This window comes from Homarus americanus, unplaced genomic scaffold, assembly GCF_018991925.1.
Source record: "Homarus americanus isolate GMGI-L3 unplaced genomic scaffold, GMGI_Hamer_2.0 scaffold30108, whole genome shotgun sequence".
Classification (NCBI taxonomy): domain Eukaryota; kingdom Metazoa; phylum Arthropoda; class Malacostraca; order Decapoda; family Nephropidae; genus Homarus; species Homarus americanus.
In genome coordinates this window covers 5,230,063-5,250,848 of record NW_024748109.1, presented here as the reverse complement: position 1 = coordinate 5,250,848, position 20,786 = coordinate 5,230,063, and the positions used below count along the sequence as shown (strand labels likewise).

The following is a 20,786-nucleotide window of genomic DNA, read 5'->3' as shown; positions in this document are numbered from 1 at the left end:
TCTGGGGGTAGGATTTCCATGCCCGTATTACTGTAATCCAGACTAGGACGTACTTGAGATTCGTACAATTGAAGGAGCATTTTCTTATCTTTCAACTGTTCAAATCTCAAGTTGATAACATAAATTACTACACCAACATCAATAATAAAATACGCTGTATGATTTTAAATAAAAATTTGTCTTCTAATAGTTTCTCTTTTTTTACGGCAGCCTGAGTGTAAAAAAATAGTGGAAGAAGTACTTTCCCCTACCTCTGATTATGCCTCCACTACTACCAGGAACCAAACTAGCGGAGTTCACATTCCGCCACTCTGTTGTGACCCCTGGGTATGTTTTTTTTCCATAATTTCCTTCCCAAATGTTGCTTTGCATATTAGTTCTTAATAATACTCCAAGAATTCTAAAATGCGTTTCCTAATCCTAGTTCCTTAAATGTTATGGTGCATTAATCCTATTACTCTTGTATGTCTCCGGCAGTACTTCACCTACAGCTGTACTCTCATGCTGCTGATGGCTTGGACTTTCTTCAGGATGCACTTCCTCCTTAAGTTCTCAGTATACTTAATTGCTGTGTCTGTCTATGCACTCTTCGTCTTGGACTTTGCTGAGGTTGGTTTGAATACAAAGTTTTTTTTTTGTCATTGTCGTAGTCTGGCACAGAGAGAACCTTCTAATGTGTCGTATTTTGCCTCTGGCGTAATTAAATCAATATTATTACAATAGTTTTTATTTGTGAGAATTTAATATCATGGAATAAATTAGAACAAATAATAAAATATCTTGTCTTAAAAAACCTCACTGCTTATGTAACAGGCGAGGCTAAACTGGCAGTAATATTATTTCTTCTGGTATAATAAAGATTTGGACATGTCCCACCACATGTTGCATCCGGTACATATTTCAAGAATTTAAATGTCTTAAGTTTACTATTTATACTCTTGCAGTGGAGACTACCGAGACTGGAGAGTTAACAGATATACAATAAACAAAACAAAAAATTATCGATAAACTAAAAGAATGTAATTAACACATTGAGACCCAAGTAAAAGATACAGTGCTTACACTGTTTGGCTTCTCTCCTGTACAGGAAATATACACCCATGAGTTGCTGGGCGATACGTGTCCTCCCTTAACGGTGACCAGCTTGGGTCTCAGCCCAGGGATAGGTCACGTTCTCTTCATCTGCATGATCTTCTTGGCACTACACATGATGGATAGGCAGGTATGGTACGAATTTTGCTGGTACACAGCTGAAAAATGTTAAGATTGTGGGAATTATTGACAACACACCCGTCGCCGAATTTTCAAAGAAAATTAATTTGTTAATAGTGACAAGATACCCGTCATAGCCTAATTTGTTTTGATGGGTCTATTCTTGCTATATTTTCATCATTGAGTTCGGATATGATATTCATTTCTTCGGTAAATGGTTTGTTTGGTAGATATTTAGGCCCAAAGGCTTGCATTAGCTGCACTACTTCATCTTGCGCGGCAATAAATCGGACAGGCGCTCGATTTTTTCTTCTGCTTAGTGTATGTTTATAAACCTCTTGGTTCAGGTGGCATCTCTCATGTCCACTAAAAACATAAAATTACACCATATTATAGTAAGTTCTTTCTGTATAATATGCAGTTTAGGAGGGCTGAGCCCCATGGCTAGGAAGTTAGGTAAGGTTAAATAGGTTTCATTGGTTAGATTGGTGTGGTCTTCTAACAACGCTTCAGCCTCTTGTTTTTCTTATCAACTAAGGTTAGGTTAAGTTTGATTTAGAAATACTGTAACCTCATTTTAACACATTTGCCCAAACTATGACAGTGTCCACAGCAAAATACAGTGAAATTCATCATTTTCAAATTCATTTTCTATGAAAAATCGGTAACAGGTTTGTCATCAATAATTACCAATGACTTCAAAAGTGCTGCAATTTCACTGTGTTATTGCAGTGGATACTGTCGTAGTTTGGGCAAATATGTTAAAATGGGGTTATTCTAAAACCTAACCTAACCTAAGTTGATAAGAAACACAAGTGGTAGAAGCATTGTTAACAGACGGCATCAGCCTTACCAAAGAAACCTACTTGACTTAGTAGCTGGGGGCTCAGGAACCCCCCCAGACCCCCAGGCATATTAACAAAAAAACTTTCTTTGATATGGTGTAATTTTATATTATTTTTGTGGACGTTAGAGTATGCTCGGACTGATCGGCTCGGTGTTGCGCTGAAAGAAACAAAGAGCAGATGACAACATCGAGCGCTCATCAGGCCACCATACTGTTTCACTGCCAAAAAAATTAAGTAGTGCCAGCCTAGCTTAACTATCTACTAAATGAAGCATTTGCCCAAGAAGTGAATATCATATCCGAACTCAACGATGAAAATATACACCGGTAATAAGAAAAGATACATAAAAAATGCGGGGATGGGCATGTCCTCAATTTTAGCCACGATTTTAGGTGCCTTTGCTTGCCACAGAAGCTACCGGGTCTAAATGCCAAGCACTCAGCTTCCCACTCTTCTCCATCACGTCGAAAACACTTGAATTTCGTTTCTAATTCTGCAGTGATTTTACACTTTCGTTTTGGTATACTGTTTAGAGATATCAAAATAAAATATCAAATAAGGATCTCTTGAAGAAACACTACTGTGCACAGTATGGACTTGGATAAGATACTGAAATTAGGGCCTTGGCTGAGCCAGGGGAGGCGGCTTTGGAAAAATCGTAATGGTCCAGGACAAAACCTGAACGGTGCAGCGAACTAGACAAGTCTAGGACCAATAATGAACACTTTTCTCTCCCTCATGATCAACAGACGTTTTAAGATATCTAAAAACTCCTCCTGGGAGGAGATTTAAGGACCAAAAAGAAGGGCATGTCCGGGAAAATATGTACGTATGGTAACCTTAATAAAGACAATATAAGTACAGCTGCAAAATGTGTTCCTACACCCCCTGTGATAACCCATGTTTCCAATGGAACTGTCACAGTAGTAGTAGTATCACTATTTATGAATGAATGGGTATTGGTCATTTAAAAATAGACGTGATTGATTCATAAATATTGACACTACTACTGCGATGGTGCGGTTTGGAGACACGGGTTACCACAGGGGGTGTAGGAACACATTTTGCAACTGTATCTGTACAGTATATAGTGCACATAGGCCATGAGAGCATACAGTTTCCTATGTGCCAAGACAGTGCAGGTAAACATTAAGGCAACTTGACCAATTATAGCTGACAAAACTGTCAGATCCTTATTTCCAGGAAGGTCCTTTGTTTTGGCTTACACTTGGTCTCGAATCAGTAATAGTATATCTATTGAATTTTTCTTTTTTTTAAAATTCAACACGCATTACATTGCGCTTAGATTATCTGAGGCTGGCAGATCACTACTGCAGTACAGCAGTCTGTGGTTAACCCCTAGGTTTTGGGCTATGGTAGGTATACCCCCCAATGTGGATATATTCAGGAACTTTTTAAAACAATTCTAGTCTTATAAACTGTCCATTCATGATATAAACAGGAAATAAATACAGTCCTTACCACAGGTTGGCAACACGGGTTAGGAAGAGTCGAGAATGTTCGTGAAGTGGCGTGTATGTGATGCACCCATAACGTTATCCTAATGCCGTCAAAAACACAGTCAAAATCACAAATCCAAACAAAAACAAACCATACAACCTCTTATGGTCGCTGCATGTAATGTCAGGATCCTACTGGATACTGGCACAAATGAGCATCCTGAACCAAGAACTGCCCTTGTGGCAAAAGAGCTGGCTAGGTATAACATCGACATAGCAGCCATTAGCGAGTCCTGGCTCCCACATGAGGGCCAACTCACAGTACTGGGGTCTGGCTATACCTTCTTCTGGAAGGATAAGCCTTTATGGAGTTGGCTTTGCCATCCGCCAAAGCATCCTACACAAGCTGACTGAAATGCCTATTGGGATTTACGAGCACCTCATGACGCTTCGAGTTTCACTGAATCACTCACGTCATGCCTTCTTCATCACTGCATACGCCCCAACACTGGATGCAGAGGATGACATCAAGAAGGTCTTTTACGCCAACCTCGACAGGGTGCTAACCTCTATCCCCAGAGAAGACAAGGTTGTGCTCCTTGGCGACTTCAATGCCAGAGTTGGCAGAGATGCTAACATTTGGGAGGGAACCATAGGGAGAAATGGACTAGGTAAGTGTAATCCCAAAGGCTTATTTCTCCTCAGCAAGTGTGCTGCGCACAACCTCACTATCACCATTACCTTGTTAAAGCAGGCTGATAAGTTCAAGGGCTTGTGGCAATACCCACGATCCAAACACTGGCATCGCATTCACTACATCATTGTCAGAGAATGAGATCGCCGAGATGTCCTCGTCACCCGTGCCATATGTGGCTCAGACCACTGTGACACTGATCATCGACTTGTCAGAGCCAAGCTCTCACTTCACGTCGCCCCAAAACGGCGAAGGCAGCAAGCCTCCAGAAGAGGTTTTAATACTAATCGTCTGGAGGATCCAGCGCCAGCGGTAGCACATGCTTTCAGAGAGCAGCTCGAACATGTGCTTATAAACAACTCGACAGCAAACAACGCACTCCGAAACAAACTTCTTCCTGAGGTGGAAAACTTCCTCCTAGAATCTCAATGTGGCTTTAGACCATCACGTGGCACCACTGACATGAACTTTGCTGCCCACCAGATACAGGAAAAGTGCAGAGAAAGGCGACGTGACTTGTACATGGCCTTCATCGACTTAACCCAAGGCCTTCGACTCGGTCAACAGGGAAACCCTCTGGTGGACCCTCAGCCGTTTTGACTGCCCACCAAAATTTATCGCCATTGTGAGCAACTCCACGATGGTATGAACGGCAGTGTCCTGCGCAACGGCACCCAGTCTGAGTTCTTCCCCATCCAAACAGGGGTTAAACAAGGGTGTGTACTGGCACCAACTCTCTCTTCCATTTTCTTGGCTGCCTTCTTACCCGTGCCAGTGCCAATTTAGCCGACGGGGTGGCCATCGAGTAAAATAGTTGGTAGCGTTTGGGAGAACAGTACGGGAAACAAAGAAAAATAGTCATAGTTGGTAGAGATATTTTGAGCCAGATGACATCACAAAGAGAAGATTCAACATCCGTGAATCGAGCTATAGGTGTACGTGTGTTGCAGTAGGCCCATACACCTCCTTTAGAACGGAAAGAGGTATAAAGGTTGTAGTTGGAAATTTGAAAAGGTTTGGGTGAAGCTGATTTGGTCAGTTGAAGTTCAGATAGTAGCAAGAGGTCGAAGGAAGAGGTTAATAGATGGTGCTCCACAGAAGGAAAACTGGATCTCCGGCCGCGAATGTTGGAAAAATGAAGTGTGAAAAAAAAACCCCGATCCTACAGCAACCGCGGTGACGTCAGTTGAGGCCCCAGTAGTTTGATGATGATATGGTCGGCCCTGGGATCCACGACCTTCCCCACCAGTGGGACCCATCCGAGAAGGTCCCGCTTTAATATTATTGTCAACTGATATCATAGGAGAGTAAAAGAGTAGAAAGAATAGAACAGATCAAGTGTGAGAAAGGTTATATATGTTGTGTTGTCAAAGTAAGAGAGACAGTTGAAACCGTTCAATTGTGTGTAAATGAGGAAGAAAGACTCAGCAGCCTGGGGCTTGGTCACAATTTCCGTGATGCCATATAGCAGCAGGGTCTATCATTAGACAACACATTATGATTCCAATATCTAGAATTATAGATATAATACACAGTATGCTAACTGGCCTGTAACTACCTACATCAGACCTTCAGACCTGTTGCCTTTCTTATACAGTAGATAGGCGTTACTCTGGCAAACTTACATTTATCCTCTTCGCCACTGGTCGACTCGTTAGCCACTTGGGCGTTAGGTCACATCTCTGTTATGCACTTCTGGCAAGTACTGGGCATGTATAATGGCTCCTGGATGTATCTGTACCTGTATTAGTGTTGGTCAAGTCTGATCTTGAAAGAGTTCACGCTCGGTGCCGTCACAACACACTCAAGTAGATTGTTCCAGAAATATACAATTCTCACTAAAAAAAATTTGCCCTCACAATTTTCAACTGAGTGGTGCCTTCTGAGATGTTTATAAACTTCAATTGGGTCACCCCTTGCCTGTCTATAGTACAGTATAAGCTAGGCAGTTGCAGGCATTCTAATCTCTCTGGGTAATTGAGGTGCTATAATACATGCACCAGTCTGGTGGCCCTCTTTTGGACTTTTTCAATCAACTAACAGTCCCTAGCATATCATGGGGTGACAGTACTCCAAACGGGGAAGCACTTCACTAAGTTATCCAAATACTTCAAGGACAAATATATTAATGTGTCATATTTATGTCTATACCTGTACAGTATGTGTAAATTGTAAAATTTTAAATAAAAGATAAAAAAAAAAATGAGACTAATTGAATGAGCTATTGGTGTCTTTAAAATAGTGGCACCACCCCTCAGAAGCCTGTATGGGGTGATATCAATACCTGTGACCTTGTAGGGGTCCAATTTATTTTACTCCTTTAGAACAAAGTCCTCTGTCACCTCGTGGATTTCAATATTATCTGGAGTGATACCTTTCTTTTTGTAGTGGGATTTAAAAGCCTCTGATCCCACACTGTACACCCCTGTAATTGTGGTCTGCAACTTTTGATGCATTGTGACGGAGCTCATCATTGATGTTTAACGCTACATTGGAACATTATTTTGGTTTGTTGCTGTGTACAAGGGTTTTTATTGCTTCCGGAGCTTTTGGGGGTTACAGGTACTGTACGGTATTCTTATTTTCTTCAGTTTTACTGTTTACATATTCTTCTTTTGTTTGCTTTACATCTTTATCTACTTTTTTCTAAACCTACAAAATACTCTGTATGACTCGTCATCATATGTCTATTTTGTTCAAACTTATGAGCGAGTTGATCTGTGTCTGATTTCAATATCTCGCTGGTCATCCAAGGGTCAGTCCTAGCTTTTATTCTTATCTTTTTCTTCTGTGCTACGTCATCAAGAACTTCATTAAAATTAGTTTTGAGCTTCTACAAGGCCTCCTTTACCTCCATGCAATTTGTCACATGTGACCAATCGGTATTTTGTACTTAGTTTATTTTGGAACTCTTTTTTATTGTAATTCTTCATTAACTGTATTTTGAATACTTTGTGCTGTCCAGTCTTACCCCTGAGCTTTTTCCTGCTGCACTAGGTGATAAAGTGGTCTCTATGGCCATCAGGAATGACCCCTACCTGACTGATTTTGATGTGATCATGTATGGTGACCGAAGAATTTGTTGTCCGGGTTGATGAATTGATTTGTCTATATTTATTATACATACTATTTTCTTCTTGACCTAACAAATATTGAAGTCACCCTGTATTATTGTTTCACAGACTATCTTTGGGTTGGTGGTAGAGAGTACAGTACCTACAATGATGGGTTTAGTCTTGGGTAGCAATATTTCCAGCCCTAGGCCCTCCAGTTGGTCATTATATAAATCAGATCATATACAGTACTGTGTAAACACAAACACTGCCCCATGTCTGTTTCTATCAGGACGTTGCTCTTTGTATTTCTCTATTTTTATTTCCTTATATATGCTTGTGTCATTTAACCACAACTCCGATATGGAGAATACGGCTCTAGATAAGTGGTTATGATAAGTGCAATTCATTTGTAAGGGTTGTTGGTGCCCCCAGATGGAGTACATTATGCGTCTAGACTTCCAGTGGAAACAGCAGCTAGAAGCAGAGCAAAAGGAAGCAGAAACGACACACTTCGCCAACAAACTTCTCCTGCAGAACATTCTTCCCTTGCATGTTGGTAAGCAGTTATTCACTAATCTGGATGAAATACTCGTACCTTTTATTTCCACATTATGTAGAAATTTTTCAAGAATTATTAGTCATTGCAGATGTTATGTGTAAAGAATGCTTTTAAATAATAACTGTTTTGTCCATAAAATTATTCAGTATTTTCCTGAATATTAAATAAGAAGTGTTCCCTGGTTTATATAATTTCCATCAACTTTGCCTGAAACACCACATCAAGAAAACATTAAATACAAAATTTGGTCCTATTGGAATTTACATCCGAAAATTTACTATTCATTTATATACTGCACTAACAATAATTCATGTACAGAGGACTGTATATGTATAATTAAATGTACCAGATCAGTATACCTGTACAGTATTAAATTTACTGTACTGTACAGGTATATAGAGTGTATGTATTGGTAGTTTTTCATTCTGATGATAAAGCTTTTGAGGTGTCAAGCACAGACCACTACAATACTGTAAGCACATACAATGTTTATTTCCCACTAGTACTATATATAAAAGTGGGTTGGCATTCAGCTGTAAAACTTGCTTCAAATTTGCTTGAAAGCAAGTGAGACATGCTGACATAAAGTAATCACTGCTAACCTACTACACTCGTGTTATATGGCTGTAAAATGGCCAAATTTATTTCAGAATAATATGAGTATAATAGAATGTATTCACTAGTAATGTCCGTAGATAAAGGTTTATACCTACAGTACAGTATATCTTCAAAGTTATAACAAAAAAATAATATTTTCTTGTAGAATTAACTACTGTAGTAAGTTTCGTTACACTTCTCCCCTATAACATATGAAATTAAGTTTTCAATCTTCTAACTTTAATTAAGCATATTGTATTGCTAAGTGATTATTAATGTTTATTATAGTTATGTGGTCTTTTTCAGTGTATCTCATACTGCAACAGTACAGTATACATGCGTATTATGGCTTCCCCAATTGTAGAAATTATCAGAAATCAACATTGAGATGTTATTATCCCTTAAAAAAATAATACAAATATGATAAATTAAATACTAAACAACTGTACAGTAGTGGCTCTTAATGTCTGTCCACCATCCAGTCAGCTGCCTAGCTACAAACTGAGCCTAGGCCTACGTTGCAAGCTTCAAGTGAACGGACTATAGAATGCCTAATTCTTGTACGATACTACTGTATATTGATGTCAGCCCTGCTCAGCCAGCCACCTGCCACGTACAGTACAGTTGACTCTCGCCTAATGCGGATTTACCCATCCATGTATTTCGGGAATCCACGGTTTTTACTATGAAGTTATACTATTTCACCAACCACGGCATTGATTTTTTTATTTGTGGAATAGTGTGGCATCTTTATCCCGATGCGGTCTAATGTATTCCTTTGTAAATGTGAGGAATAAATAAAGATAATGCTGAATAAATAAAAATAATACTAATAAATAAATAAAATATGATTATTTTAGATAGAAGCACGCCCCCTCCCCCCCCCCCCTTTTCCACGATCATGGGTAACTCCAGTGGATGTAAGAAATGCTTATTCTGTATGTTTTTTACCTTATGATTATCATTTATTTTATTATTTATTTTACACATTTTGTATGAACGATTGTGTGTGTGTGCATGTAAGGGAGTAGGGAAAAATAATAAAATTACATATATCATCCCCAAAATATAAGTTGAAAAATAACAATAATACAGATTGGTGGTTTGGGGAGAGCTAGGGGAATGTAGCTACAGGGAGCAGGGACACTATATCTTGATGACCTACCAAGTCCACACACACACACGCACATGCTCTTCATTTTTCTTATTCTATAGCAACATGTCATCTCCATGGGAATGAATTATAAAATGTATATGACTGTTTAATTTATATTAAGTTAGGCTTTGACGAGTGTTATTCACAGCCATGAAATCTGAAACCCTATTTCCCATAAACCTTTAGTCTTGCTAACCGCGGGGTTTTTCGGGAACCTAATCCCTGTGGTTGGCGAGGGACTACTGTACTGTATTTACTGCATCACCATAACCTTAACTCTCTCATTTGCCTGCTTCTCCTCCCTCAGCGGATATGTATTTGAACCAACAAACTCAGATGGATGAACTGTATCATGAGTCTTATGATCACGTGAGTGTCATCTTCGCTTCCATCCCTAACTACAGCGAATTTTACCGTGAAAACGTCCTGAATCAAGATGGCAAGATGTGCCTGAGGGTCCTTAATGAGATTATCTCAGACTTTGACATGGTGAGTTATAATACCAGTGTAGGGAAAATAAATTGGCATCGAGAAGAAAAGATACAAGAACCATAGAGGCTTAGAGGGATGATCAGTGGTGTGAAGGTGTGAAGCAGATGTTTAAAGGAGAGTAAAAAGAATTACTAAACCAAAAGTAAATTAGGTTGGGTTAGTTATGATATTTATTTATGGTTGCATTATTTTTATTTATATGATCGCCACAATTAACTGACAAGATTAAATTTTTGAAAACAAAAGAAATCCTATATGTTTATAGAAATAGCCATTGATTCCAAATTATCCCTGTTTAACAATTATACACATCATTCATTAGTATTCTTACAATTCATTAACACAAACATACATAACCCTAACTGCAATATGCTGATGTGCTGTACATTAATCTTTGTGCAAAACATACACCTGTTCAAATACGCGTAATCGCTCTGAGTACTGTCCTCGTATCCGAGGATTGGCGACCAGTCCTCCACTATAAACATTCTCGAAAGGTTTTCACCAATCCTCTAAGATTTTGTATCTCTCTGGGGACCAAGTGTTTAATTTCATCCATGCATCCCAGTCTCTGCCTTCCCCTGGCTCTCCTACCCTCAGCTTTACCCATTTATATTCCTGTTATTATCAAAGTCACCCTCTAGTGATATTGAAAATCTATTTTCAGTTTAAATTTCATATTCTATCCCTGCTCCGGTTTTGAGTTTACGAATAACGTATATCCCATTTTATTTTGTCCATATTTTTTTTTTTTTAAGTTTTAGCCTCATTAAACTCATCACTGGGATGTGATCTGACCCATAATCTACCCCTGGAAAGTCTTGGTTTGGGTTTAGAATTTCTGAATCTTTCCTAAATTTAAATGTAATCTACTGTATAGTCCTGGGGTGAGACCCATGTACAGTATAGATGTGTCAAGGGTGTTTTTCAAACCATGTACAGTATTTGCAATTATCATCTTGTTTTCTTTGCAGAAGTCAATATTTCTCCTCATATTTCTATTACCCAACCCAAATACACAGACACGAGCAAACATTAGCTCTTAGCTGTACACTAAACACCAGTTTGCAGAAATATTTTGTACGCTAACATCCACCTTCTCACCACCAGCTGACTTACAACGTGCAGTTTATGACTATGGAAAAGATCAAGGTGGTGGGCAGCACATACATGGCTGCATGTGGTCTACAGCCTGGCCGTAGAAACAGTGATGACTCCAACTTCGAGGAGCGAGACAAACGCGATAATGTGTCTACTATCACCAAGTTTGCTGCTGCAATGTTCGAAAAGCTTGAAGCCTTCAATAAAGATGAACAGCAAGATTTCAAATTAAGAGTTGGTAAGTTACAGGACAGAGTAAAATCTTAAAATTTGTATGACAAGAAATGGTAAAGGTGTAATTTGTTATGTTTGACATGTAGTTAGCATGTAAATGATACAATACATACTGAAAAAAGCTCTTTGTAAAAAAAATTGCTGTAATGAAAAGCTTGCATAGGCCGATGCAATATGTTTAGCTGTTCGACCTTACAGTTTAATGTTCAGTGATTATCACTGAATTGTCTTTAAAGTGGCTTAGAAGCTCCTGGCTTAAGTGGCCCAAAAATGGTATGGTCATGTTCACTTTGTAGTAGGTCTCTAGAATGGCAACTGGTGCAGTACTGTTCTTCTGGCGACCACAGATCGTTGGAGTGTCCACTGACACACTGAGACTGGTAGTACAGTCAACTGCCTTACTGTAAATCTGCTTGTGGGTGTTATCCATATTTTTCTGCATTTCCTTTACTGCACCAGCGATAATCTGCACATCCTGATAGACCGTCATGATGTCAATTGCAAAGACAAACTGGAAAATGGCCATTATATGGCATAAACCATTAGCCTTTGGTTTAAAAGCCTTCAATAGCATCCATGCAACTTTTCTCTCTTAGACTTTGGGCAGAACTCTTGCACTTTGTCCCTAAGGAAGTAATGGCATTTTGGTGACAGGCTGGACAACCTTGCCAGTTTCCTCAAGGTATCCATTGTGTTTCTAATACTTTGTTGACTGCAGGTATTTACCACACATAAGTTCAGCTTATGAGCAGCACAGTGAAAGTATTTGATAGGGGGATGATCTGCCTTGATCTTTGCAGCAGCACCGCCATATTCCCTGTCCCATCATATCCTTGGCCAACACACTTGTTGAAGTCAGGTCCAAGGTTGGAGAGCTTTTTTTATTATATATGCAATGAGTTCTCCTGTAACCAACTGACATTCATATTAACCCTACAAACTCCTCCCTGGTCATGGAATTTCCCATAGCATTGCCAGAGATGCCATGGTAGACCCATAGACAGAAGCTTGCCCAGGACCCCATCAGTACTAAAGGCACTGCAGATTATATAATAACAGCAGATACTTGTTTTAATATGATTTGTGCAATTTGTTTTTGTGGTTACTTGACTTACTTTTATCCTCTTCACCACTGATCGGCTCGTTAGCCGCTTGGGCGATCGGTCACGTCTCTGTTACTTTTCCTTTTCTTTTATCCTCTTCACCAAATGATCGACTCGTTAGCCGCTTGGGTGATCGGTCACGTCTCTGTTACGCACTGTTGGCAAGTACTGGGCATGTACCGGCTCCTGAATGTACCTGAACCTGCTCCAGTGTTGGTCAAGTCTTGTCTTGAAAGAGCTCACACTCGGTGCCGTCACAACACTTTCTGGTAAATTGTTCCAAGAGTTCACAACTCTCACTCCGAAAAAGTTTGCCCTCACAGTTTTCTGGAATTGCGGCTTTTTCAATCTTGAGCTGTGACCTCTTGTGGGGCGAGCGTCCGCCAGCTCCAAGTAAGGACACTCGACTGAGTAGTGCCCCTTGAGATGCTTATACACCTCAATTAGGTCACCCCTTGCCCGTCTGTAGTATAAGCTAGGCAAGTTCAGGCGCTCCAATCTCTCGGGGTAGCTGAGGTGCCGAAGTGCAGGCACCAGTCTGGTGGCCCTCCTTTGAACATTTTCAACCAACTGACAGTCCCTAGCACTTCACTCTTGAAGATCGTTACGAGGGGCGGACCGTCTAGATATCTGAACGACCTTCTTATGAGACCCAATAATTTATTTGCCTGATTTACCTTCTTCTTCTCGCAATGGCCTGAGAACTTCAGCTCATTGTCAACATACACACCTAGGTCCTTCTCACATTCAGTCTCAAATAGTGCAGTTTCTTCATCCCGTTGGGACATACGATACGCTTCCTTACCGTTGGTACGCCCCAGGTGCATCCTCTTACACTTCGTGACATTGTTTCTCAGCAGCCATTTCTTCGACCATTCTTGGAGCCCACAGAGGTCCTTCTGGAGCTCTTCACAGTCCGCTTGGTTCTTGATTTCCAGGCATAAGTTGGCGTCATCGACAAACATTTGTATGGAGGAGTGTACAACGTCAGGCATGTCATTTATGAAACAAACAAACATCAGCGGGCCCAATACACTGCCCTGTGGTACCCCGCTTGTGACAGGTACGGAAGATGATTTCGTGCCATTAATCACCGCACACTGCTTGCTGTCATGTAGAAAGTCTTCTATCCACGCTAGGACATTTCCCCGAATTCCGTACCCTTCCAGTTTGATTTTCAGCTTTTCGTGGAGTACACTGTCGAAAGCCTTGGCAAAATCTAGGTAAATATTGTCGATATTACCTGCCCGTTCCAGAATATGGGTCCAAATATCCATTATCCTGAGCAATTGTGTTAAGCAAGAGCGCCCCGGCATAAAACCGTGTTGGCAATCCTTTACAAGGTTGTTTCGTAGTAGATGTTCCATTGCGGCATCTCTAATAATACTCTCAAGTACTGTACTACTTTACATTTTATGCTGGTCAAGCTCACCGATCTATAGTTGTTCGTGGAGTGACGATCGCCCTTCTTGAAGATAGGACTCACATAGCCACTTTCCTTTCACTAGGGACCTTTTGTTCATCCAGGCATTGACAAAACAGGATCTTCAAAGGCTCGGCAAGTTCGTTGCACAACTCTCTTAGCATTCGAGGATGCACCAAGGCAGGGCCGGGACTCTTATGGACCTTTAGCTTTGACAGTCTATTTCTAATACTCAATCATGAAAAAGAAAAAAGTGCCATATTTTTGTTTGTTTTCCCTCTCGAGAAGGTGTCCCTATTATTTTGTTTTATGATGGATTTACTGTACAGTATATGGAAACAAACAGGTAGATAGAGAAAATAATATATCCTGTACACTTGATACAGTACACTGAGTACAGTATACTGTACATAGAGAGCTTACAAGAACACTTACCATACCTCCAAATATTTCTTTATAATTTTATTTGATGTTCTTTTTTGACTTGAGGATCTGATTCATTGTGTCTTAAAGATTTATTTTAGGGCTTTCACATTAAAATTCTTTCAGTACAAAATGCTGTAAAAAAAATTTTCAGTTGTAAATTTTGAAGCCTTGACTTTTGCCATTTTATCACCTTTGCACTGTTGCCACTATAATAGTTAATGAATTGGATTTTCATATCACTTGCTTAAGTAGTGAAACCATAAGAGTAAGTGGAATAGTTGATATTAGTGTGAGTTAGACACATACAATGAAGTGAGTAGAATAGAATGATAAAATGAAAAACTGAAGGATGAGTATGGGATAAGAGCTAAATATACTAAAGTGTACTTGGTGTGCAGGTATTGACGTGGGGCCCGTGATCGCAGGAGTGGTAGGTGCTCACAAGCCCATGTATGATATCTGGGGTAACACTGTCAACGTGGCTTCCAGGATGGACTACACGGGCGAGATGGGCAAGATACATGTAAGTTATGTGCAGTGCTGTCACACTTGTAATTATTATAACATGTTGAAAACTTGAACAGAATTGGGCTACAGGGGCGCTGGTGGTAGGTAGAGCGGTACCGCTCTTGCCTCGCAAGCAAGATGTCACGGGTTCGATTCCCGGGCCGGCGGAAGTCGTTTGGACACTCTTCCTAGTCCCCTTGGTCCCTATTCATCTAGTAGCAAAGTAGGTACCTGCTGTAAATCGAAAGTTGCGAGTTCGTATTCAGGGACAAGTTGTTGGAGATTCCAATAACTTGCTTAGACATAAACCATTGACTCTTCAGGCTTCTAAGCCCTTAACTCATGAGACATAAGGCAAGCATGAACTTAGCATGTTTCCCTGTTGGGCGCTGTAAACTCTTCTGCGCTTCACCTTACACAAGGATGTAGGAGGGTGCCCAATAAAAAAAAATGGGCTACACCGGAAGTGTTTTACATTGGTTGGTTATAATTTAGTACCAGGTTTAATTCTAATTACTGTATTGTTATTTTTTCAAGATTTTTAGCTTTCTATAACTTACTTTCTAATGCATATATAAGAGTATCAATACTGTAATGCAGTTCTATAAAGAAAAATACAATTTCATGAATGATTTATCATTACCATATTTTCATGTACTCACATGCTTGTTTAGGTAACCTCTCAAGTAGGTGAGACCCTGCAAGAGATGGGCTGGAGTGTGGAGTGTCGAGGAGACATTTACGTCAAAGGGAAAGGGCGTATGACCACCTACTTTGTGGACCCCAAGAGTGTCCCTTGTGAACCTGCAGCACCTCATGGGTCTAACAACAATGATGACAACAAAGGAGGTCAAGGTCCTACGAGTGAAAGAAGACGAAGTAGTCAGCTAAGCATAAATTCCATTAAGGGCTTCTTACCATCTCACAGAGGCAGCCTGGACATCAGTATAGGGAAGGAGGCTGATACTCAGAGTACCAAATCCTTTCCTGTATACAAATCAATTAAACATGGGAACCCTCTGGATACCAATGCTGAACAATTATGTTCAGTAGGAACAACACATCGTGGTAGTCTGGATTCAAGCATTACAGAACTTAAAAAGAAAAGCTCAAAATTCTATCAACCTTCCCTAGTTATAGAAGAAAATGAATGGCAATTTGAAGGTGATAACTCTCACAATAACACTTGTCGCAAGCTGTCAACTCAATCACTACAAGAGCAATCTTTGTCTTGTTTTTCAAAGTATAATAATAATGTAATTACTAGTAAGATACCAGAGTTATCAAAAGATGATAGAAAAACATCAATATCACCTCACTCTAGTTTAGAAACTACTAATAGTGTCTCATCCTTACCCTCCAGTGACAACAATTTGGCTTCAAAAGCATTTAAGGACAGAGATAGTGTTAATAGCAAATCTTATAGGGAAAGCATCACGTCGTGGTCTTCCAGATCTTCTGGTGTTAATAGTCCTAATCAATCCACAAGTATGAAGCAAGTGGACGTTCACCAGCAGGTGCTGTGGGACCCGAGTAAAGCACACGCGCCTCAAACTTCACTCACTGTCGAATCTGACGATGGAGAAGTGCGGTTGAGAATATGAAACTCACTAAAAAGCACTTCTGAAATATGTGATATTAGTAATTACTTACATAGTGCTAAATGTTCATATGTAGTGTTAGTACAGTGCAGACAAGTAATTGTAGTGCATCTACCTGAAAAATCAAGTGTATTTTTGCAAGTTTTTAAGTAGGTACGTATGTTGAACACTATATACAGTGGGAAAAAAGTATGCTGAAAGGTACTTATGAACATTACAACTAATAATGTGACATACTTATATGACAAAATTTATTTTTCTTCCATGGCGTAACTGAAGTTTAGTGTTATAAATTAACTGATGTACCCTGGGTAAAGTTTAGGGGATGAAAGTGGTTACAGTATTCATTTGGGCAGGAAATTGAAAGATTATTAAATTAATTTTTCAATGTTAATGTAAATGTAGAAAAATTAAATAGTGTTGAATGATGGGAAGAAACACATGCACGCACAAACACACACACACACACACATTTATATACCCTAGTACAGGGGGTCCCCGGGCTACGAACGGGTTTCATTCCTGAGGACGTTCTTAAGTCGGATTTGCACCCAAGTCGGAACACATGCTATTTGCATACCTTACTTAGAGAACAATGTTTCAAATCCCACTATATTACAGCCTAAGTCCTTATGTACATCTAAAATTACTGAATTTAAGACAAAAGAAGAATTAGAATATCTAAATGCAGTAAATGAAAGTAAAAATTAAGTCATCGTGTAAATAAAATACCCTGTCTGTAAATTTCAAGTTTAACCCCGTTTGTATTGGCAGGCGTTCGTAAGTTGGGGCCCCACTGTATATATATATATATATATATATATATATATATATATATATATATATATATATATATATATATATATATATATATATATGCAAGTAAATCACTGTATCTAGGTATATGCTGATAGGAAAGAAGAAAACACGAAGTTCCCAAAGCGCTATTCACATCTTCAGGGTGAGTACAGACTAGAGTTTTCTATTGATTATAATATATATATATATATATATATATATATATATATATATATATATATATATATATATATATATATATATATATATATATATATATATATATATATATATATATATATATATATATATATATATATTATTGCTATAATTCAATATATTACACCAGTACAGCATTGTAAAATGAATTTAAAATCTTCCAATTTCCTTTATACATAGTATAGGTACAATGGAGTCTCAATAATTTGCAGATTAAATACTGTACCAGATATAGTGAATTATCAAGTCGCATTATAGCTCAATTGATTCAAATGGAAATAATTAATTTGGTAACAAAGTCCAAAAAATACCCATAAACTGTTCCAAAACTGCTTTAATATATTGTACACTAGACATCATATATAACACATAAAATATAAATTAACTCATAGATATTGTACAAAAGGTAGTTCATTACATAAACAGCTCCTTCTATTCTCATAATCAACCTGTGGGTTATGTCAATACAACAACATCGAGACAGAGAGGCATGGGGCTGGCTGTAACTGTTGTTTGTAAACAATGCTCCAGGAATTTAATACCACACAATAACTCATCTGGGATTGATTGTGGGAATGCTTTATTAACACAGGGGATATAAATTGTTTGTATGTATTGATAAAGTACAGTAATGCACAGGTGAGAGGGATTATAATCATAATCAACAGGTGTATGAAGTCTATAGCTGTATACTGTACTGTAAATAATGCCTCCTTCCCTAGCACATTCACTTTCTTCACTTAGATACGTTCCTTTCCCCCAGCATTATAACCAAAGTCTCTGTGTTGTATTTTGTGAAATCTTAATTAAATCGGACTGACTTGACTGGGACTTTGTTACTGAGAGATGCAAGCAAATCTCAGTGTCCTTATTTGAATGACTGACAGCAAACTTCCAATATTAATGCTTATGTAATTTATTATACCATAAAAGAAAATAGCCAAACAGTTGTGTAGAATCATTTATTAACCAAGGTTAACTGAACAGTAAATTTTATTACAGTTTCAGTGGTCTTAACTGCACTTAAAGTAAGTGAAGAACTGTACAGAATTTTTGTATCTACTTTACTCTGATTGTAAGACATTGATATTTACTATACATACAAAATAAATTAATTTTGTTATATATAATATGAATCGGAGTGAGGGGGGAACAGGCCCCCCCCCCCCCTTTTCATCAGGAAATTCTAATACTATTTCTTTAATGCAGTATTGTACTCAGACAATTTTGTATAGTAAAAAGGAATTACTATTGACCTCGGAGTATCTCCTAATATCATGTGTACATGGCTTCAAAATGCCCATAATATTGGCCAGATTAAAAAAAAAATATGGGTGGACTTGCTGTGCATGCCATGTTCCCCCCCCACAATGTCTTTTACTATTTTTTACTTTTATCCTCTTCGCCACTGATCGACTCGTTTGCCACTTGAGCGGACGGTCACGTCTCTGTTACGCACTGTTGGTAAATACTGCATACTGTACTGGGCGTGCAGTGGCTCAGAAATATATCGGAACCTGCTCCAGTGTTGGTCGAGTCTGGTCTTGAATGAGCTCACACTTATTGCCGTCACAACACTGGCAGATTGTTAGAAGAGTTCACAATTCTTGCTCCGAAAAGGTTTGCCCTCACTGTTTTCTGGAACCACCCCCTTGATATCCCTGGATCTGCCTCTGGTATCTTGCATTGACTTGCATTTATCTCTCTTAATAAAATGTTGTAGTACATACTACTAAATTAGGAGTCTACCATGATAGAGGTGTCTTGTCTAAATACAGTATTTACTTTGTATGCTCAAGTTGGCATTTATTGATGTGTGTGTATTTTATATATATATATATATATATATATATATATATATATATATATATATATATATATATATATATATATATATATATATATATATATATATATATAATTCATGGGATACATTTTAATTTCACTTTAACTCCAAATTGTTCTCATTAACTATTGAGACCACAACACATAATCAAAGTAAGTCTTTGTGTGGATGATGAGCCCAAGACCTCCCTGTTAATGGTCTGGGTGTATTATTTACAGTGAAACTTTTGAATAGAATTCTCTGGCAACAGAATGCCTGGAACCATTTCTTGTACTGTATTGCCCAGACATTCTTTTAAACATTGCATATCAGTCAAGTCCACATTATGATGTAAATGTTAGATGTGTATGCATATTTCCTGTTTGCATTACCAATTTGGATACAGGGTTATTTATATAGTGTAAAGTACAGACCCAGATTTTGAAATGGAACATCTGACACTTGTTTCTGAATATCTGTTTTGGGTATGAGAGAATCCTCCACCCATATGATCTTTATAATTATCAGGATTACAAAGGCTTACCTGCCTATGAATTTAAGAACATAAGAATGAAGGAAACTGCAGCTGGCCTATTGGCCCATACTAGGCAGTCCCATTTACACCCAACCACCATCGCTCATATATTCATCCAACCTATGTTTGAAGCTATGCAGCATATTCGAGTTAATGATGAAGTTTAGTAACTTGTTCTACTCATCCACAACTATATTTCCAAACCAATATTTACCTATCTCATTCCTAAATCTAAATTTGTCTAATTTATAACCATTGCTATGAGTTCACTCCTGATTAAATAGTTTTGAGTACCATTGTAATGTCCCTTTTGTTTAGCCCTAACTTCCATTTGTACACCTCGATCATATCGCCCCTCACTCTACGTCTCTCGAGGGAGTGCAGATTAAGATGCTTTGACCTGTCTCTGTACTCTAGGTTCATGATGCCAGTGATTTGTCTTGTCCTTCTCCTCTGAATTCTTTCTAGGGATTCTATATCCATTCTGTAGTAAGAGTGACCAGAACTGAACTGCGTAATCCAAGTGAGGTCTCACAAGCGCAAAATATAATTTTAGGACAACCTGTCAAAGTTTCAACACCCACATTGTACCAGAGCATATTACGGAAAGTTTTGGAAAATCGACGCACTCTGCATACAGTATAGGTATGTGATCATTCATAATAAATCATTACTTCTGTAGTTATATTCATTTGTCTCGTTACTTATTGAATGACTCGCCTATTATCATGTCAAAAACTTCAATGCATGTATAAGATTCTCTGAATTCTCTAGATCAATTAAATGTAACTAAATACAAACTCAACTGATGATATCTTCACAGCATGACGGTACTACAATTCATCAATGATTAGATTAGATTACAGCTAACATTACACACACACACATATATATATATATATATATATATATATATATATATATATATATATATATATAT

At 38.5% G+C, this 20,786-nt stretch overlaps 1 protein-coding gene across 1 annotated transcript in view; it reads left to right on the top strand.

Annotated features, from left to right (window-relative positions):
- The window catches only part of LOC121880075 (adenylate cyclase type 1-like), a 49,080-nt gene extending 31,817 nt beyond the window's left edge, over positions 1-17,263 (top strand). The window contains exons 17-24 of the mRNA XM_042387084.1: positions 211-327; positions 478-609; positions 1,088-1,222; positions 7,703-7,826; positions 9,890-10,071; positions 11,185-11,413; positions 14,760-14,884; positions 15,543-17,263. Of these exons, the coding sequence (XP_042243018.1) occupies positions 211-327; positions 478-609; positions 1,088-1,222; positions 7,703-7,826; positions 9,890-10,071; positions 11,185-11,413; positions 14,760-14,884; positions 15,543-16,472 (1,974 nt within the window). The 3' untranslated portion in view covers positions 16,473-17,263. The remainder of the gene's footprint in view (positions 1-210; positions 328-477; positions 610-1,087; positions 1,223-7,702; positions 7,827-9,889; positions 10,072-11,184; positions 11,414-14,759; positions 14,885-15,542) is intronic.
- The last annotated feature ends 3,523 nt before the right edge of the window (positions 17,264-20,786 follow it).